Here is a 4,164-nt window from a genome sequence, read left to right on the forward strand (position 1 = left end):
CAAATGACTTTTTATTGTTGTGATTGGTATTGTTATTATTGTTGCAAATGTCATTTTTTGTTTTGTTTTCTTTTATTGCTGTGATTATTATTGTTATTATTGTTGCAAATGTTTTTTTGTAATTGGTATTGTTGTTATTGTTGCAAATGTTTTTTTTTCTTTATTGTTGTGATTGGTATCGTTGTTATTGATATCATTGTTGTTATTGTCGTAATTGGTATTATCGTTATCGGTGTTGTTGTGATTGGTTAATCTATATGATTTGTTGTATGTTATTATTATTATCATTATTATTTTTATCATTCCCTCTATTAATTTTACTGTCATCATTGTTATTTTTATCATTATTATCATTCTCATTATTGTTGTTATCATTGTTATCATTATGATTATCATAATTATTAGGTTATTATAGTTATTCTTATCATTAGTGGTAGCATTACCATCATCAGTATCATTAGTGTTATCATTAAAATGATCCTTATCCTTATCATTATTATCGTTGTTATAATTAAAATAATTATCCTTATCATTATCACTAGCATTATTAATATCATTACTGATATTATTATTACTATTATCATTATTATAAGCCTCATCATCATTACTATTAATATCATCATCGTTATCATTATTATTATTGTGAAACATGGGATTAAAGAGGTTGGACAATTTCGGAATTCACCTAAAATTCTGATTACTGAAAAAAAAATAAGTAAAAAACAAAATTATTTAGTTACATTTACATCGTGAAATAAACAAATTAATACATAGATAAGTAATGGATGTTCACCAGTAATGAACAGATAACACTTCACATAAAGAAATTCAGTATCACATCACACCATAAGGTAATTATTTCAACCCTTCTCCTTTCTTACCCTACCTCCTATCCACGACCTCCCCATCTCCTTTTCTCCTCCTCTCTTCCTTCTTCCTCCTCCCCCTTCTTACCCTACCCCCTATCCACACCCTCCTCCTCCCCTTTTCTCCTCCTCTCTTACTTCTCCTCCTTCTATTTCCTCCCCCTCTCATCCTACTTCCTCTCCACATCTTCCTCCTTCTCCTCTCCTTTTCCATCTTCCTCTTCTTCTTCTTCCTGCCCCCTTTCCACATCTGCTCCTCCCTTCACCCCCTCTCCACCTTCTTTCTTCTCCTCCTCAGCTTCTCCTCCTCTTCCCTTCTTACCCTACCTCCTCTCCACATCCTCCTCCTCTCCTTCTTCCTACCCCCCTTCCACACCCTCCACCATCTCTTTCCTCCATTTCCTCCTTCTTCCCCCCCCCCACTCACCCTACCTCCTCTCCACATCCTCCTCCTTCTCCTCTCCTCTTCCATCCCCTCCTCTCCACTTCCTCCTTCTTCCTCCCTTCAATCACCACTTTTCACTCCCGTTTTAAATGACAACTTTTGCTTCTTAATTGCACTTCCTGTAATTAATGATCTCGGTCCAAGGAAGATGTGGTGTCTAGGGGGAAGAAAGGAAGTGAAAAGAGGGGAGGAAGAAGGAGGAAGGAGGGGAGGGGATAAAGGAGGGAAGGAATAAGGAGGAGAAGGGAGGGGGCGAATGAGGGGAGGGGATAAAAGAGGGAAGGAAAAAAGAGGAATAAGGGGGTGAGGAGGGAAGGAAGAAGGAGGAAGGAGGGAAGAAAAGGAAAGGAAAAGGAGAGAAGGAAGAAAAAGGAAAAAGGGGAGGGAGGAAGGAAAGAAGAGAGGAGGAGGAAGGAAGAAGGAGGGAGAGGAACTTGGGCAGAGAAAGAGGAAATGAAGGAGGAGGAGAGAGAAGAAAGGGAAAAGGAGGAAAAAAGGAAGAAGGAAGGAGGAGGAAAAGGAAAGGGAAAGGAGGGAAGGATCAGAAGGAGGAAGGGAGGGAGAAAGAGGGAAAAGGAGGGAAAGAAAGGGGGAGAGAGGGGGAGGAAAAAGGAGGGGTAAGAAGAGGGAAGGAAGAAGGAGAGGAAAGGGGAGAGAAAGGGAAAAAAGAGGAAAGAAGGAGGAATTGAGGAGGAGAGAAAGGAAGAGGGAGGGGATGGATGTAGGGAAGGAGTAAGAGAAGGAGAAGGCAAAGGAGGAAGGGAAAGTGAAGGAGAAGAAAGAGTGGGAAAGGAGGAAGAGAAGAAAGGAGCAGTAGAGGAAAGAGGAGGAGGAGGATGAAGTAGGATTTGAGGAAGAAGAGAGGAAGAAGAAGAGAAGGAGGAGGAAGAAAAGGAGAAATAGGAGGAAAGGAAGAAGAGAAGGAGGAGAAAGAAAAGGAGTTATAGGAGGAAAGGGAAGAAGCGGAGGAGGAGGAAGAAAAATAGAAATAGGAGGAAAAGGGAAGAAGAAGGAGGAGGAGGAAGAAAAGGAGATATAGTAGGAAAGGGAAGAAGGGCAAGACGTGAACGAAGAGGAGAGAGAAAAATAGGAGAAATAAAGTAAAAAGAGAGATAATGAGAGGGATGACGAAGAGGGAGAAGGAGAAAATGAGAATGAAAAGGGGAATGGAGGAAATACAAGAAAAAATGCAAATAAGCGGAAAAAAAGCTGAACGCCAAGAGAATAGAGACGGAGTGATAAAGATGAGAAAAGGGGAGGTGAACGAAGGAGTCAGACAAGAAGAAAATAAATCAGAATTACAAGGAAGAACAAGAAAAAGGGAAGAAGATGATGAAAAAGAATATGAAAATAAGGAAAGTTATTTTAGATTTAATAATATTTTCTCTTCTTTCTTTGCCCTCTCCTTTTTCTTCTTCTCTTGCTCTCTCTTTCTTGTATCTTACTTTTTTCACCCTCTGTCTCTCACTCTCCTCCTCTTCCTCTCCATCCCTCCTCTTTCTGTCTCTGTCTCTCTCTCTTTATCCCTTTTCATCTATCCTTCTCTCTCCTCCCCCCCTCTCTCTCGTTACCCCTTTTCATTTCTCCTTCTCTCTCTCCTCCTCCCCCCCTCTCTCTCTCTCCCACTTCCCCCTCCCCACCCTCCTCCCTCACTCTGCTCCCCCTCCCACCCTCTCCCACCGCCCCCTCTCTCTCTCCCCTCTCCTCCCTTTCCCTTTCCCACTTCCCACCTCCCTCCCTCTCCCTTTCCCTTTCCCACCCTCCCTCCCTCCCTCTCACCCCCACCTCCCTCCCTATCTCCCTCTCTCTCCCACCTCCCTCCCTCTCCCTTTCTCTCTCTCCCCCTCCCTCCCTCCTTTTCTCTCTCTCTCTCTCTCTCCCTCATTCATCAGCCCTTATTTAAGAACTCCTCCAGTTGCAGCACGAAGCAAAATGTTTATCTTCTGCAGCGCTGGCACGGGTCCATGGCTCCCCAGGCTACCCAACGACGCCACGCTAGATTCCCGTACGCCACGCCACGCCACGCCACGCCACGCCACGCCACGCCACGCCACGCCACGCCACGCCACGCCACGCAAGATTCCCGTACGCCACGCCACGCCACGCCACGCCACGCCACACCACGCCACGCCACGACCCCCGCCACGCCGCCACTCGCGCCACGCCACGCCCCGCCACGCCACGCCCCGCCACGCCACGACCCCGACCCCCGCCACGCCACGCCACGCCACGCCACGCCACGCCACGCCACGCCACGCCACGCCACGCCACGCCACGCCACGCCACGCCACGCCACGCCACGCCACGCCACGCCACGCCACGCCACGCCACGCAGCTGGAGCCCTTATTTCAGCGGTCTTGGGTAAGGGTTAGTCTTTTCTTTCAGCGGTCTTGGGTAAGGGTTAGTCTTTTCTTCAGCAGTCTTGGGTAAGAGTTAGTCGTTATTTCGGTATTAGCCAAGAATTAGTCATTATTTCAGCGGTCTTAGCCAAGGATTAGTCATTATTTCAGCGGTCTTGGGCGAGTATTAGTCTTTTCTTCAGCAGTCTTGGGTAAGGGTTAGTTTTTTTTCAGCGGTTTTAGTCAGGTACTAGTTAGTTTTTCAGCGGTTTTAGCCAAGATACTGTCAAATTTTCAGCGGTCTTAGCCAAACATTAGTCATTATTTCAGCGGTCTTAGCCAAGCATAAATCATTATTTCAGTGATCTTAGCCAAGCATTAGTAAAAATTTCAGCGGTCTTAGCCAAACAAAAGATTATTTCAACGGTCTTAGCCAAGTATAAGTCAATTTTCAGCGGTCTTAGCCAAGCAAAAGATTATTTCAACGGTCTTAGCCAGGATTGTCATTTAAGG

The 4,164-nt window shown here is 45.2% G+C and overlaps 2 protein-coding genes across 3 annotated transcripts in view; one reads left to right on the top strand and one right to left on the bottom strand.

Annotated features, from left to right (window-relative positions):
* LOC138863817 (lachesin-like) overlaps window positions 1–4,164 on the bottom strand; it is a 100,683-nt gene that overhangs the window by 53,324 nt on the left and 43,195 nt on the right. The window lies entirely within an intron of this gene.
* On the top strand, window positions 3,244–4,162 carry LOC138863761 (salivary glue protein Sgs-3-like). The gene is made up of 2 exons (XM_070128606.1): window positions 3,244–3,679; window positions 4,107–4,162. The coding sequence occupies exons 1-2, from the start codon at window positions 3,244–3,246 to the stop codon at window positions 4,160–4,162; spliced, it is 492 nt and encodes a 163-aa protein (XP_069984707.1).

The sequence above is a fragment of the Penaeus vannamei genome, chromosome 13 (genome assembly GCF_042767895.1).
Source record: "Penaeus vannamei isolate JL-2024 chromosome 13, ASM4276789v1, whole genome shotgun sequence".
In the NCBI taxonomy this organism is placed as follows: Eukaryota; Metazoa; Arthropoda; class Malacostraca; order Decapoda; family Penaeidae; genus Penaeus; species Penaeus vannamei.

Coding starts and splice junctions, on each gene's coding strand:
- LOC138863761 (XM_070128606.1), top strand. CDS start 3,244: ATGTTTATCTTCTGCAGCGCTGGCACGGGTCCATGGCTCCCCAGGCTA. Junction 3,680..4,106: donor TTCAGCGGTCTTGGGTAAGG/GTTAGTCTTTTC, acceptor GTCAATTTTCAG/CGGTCTTAGCCAAGCAAAAG.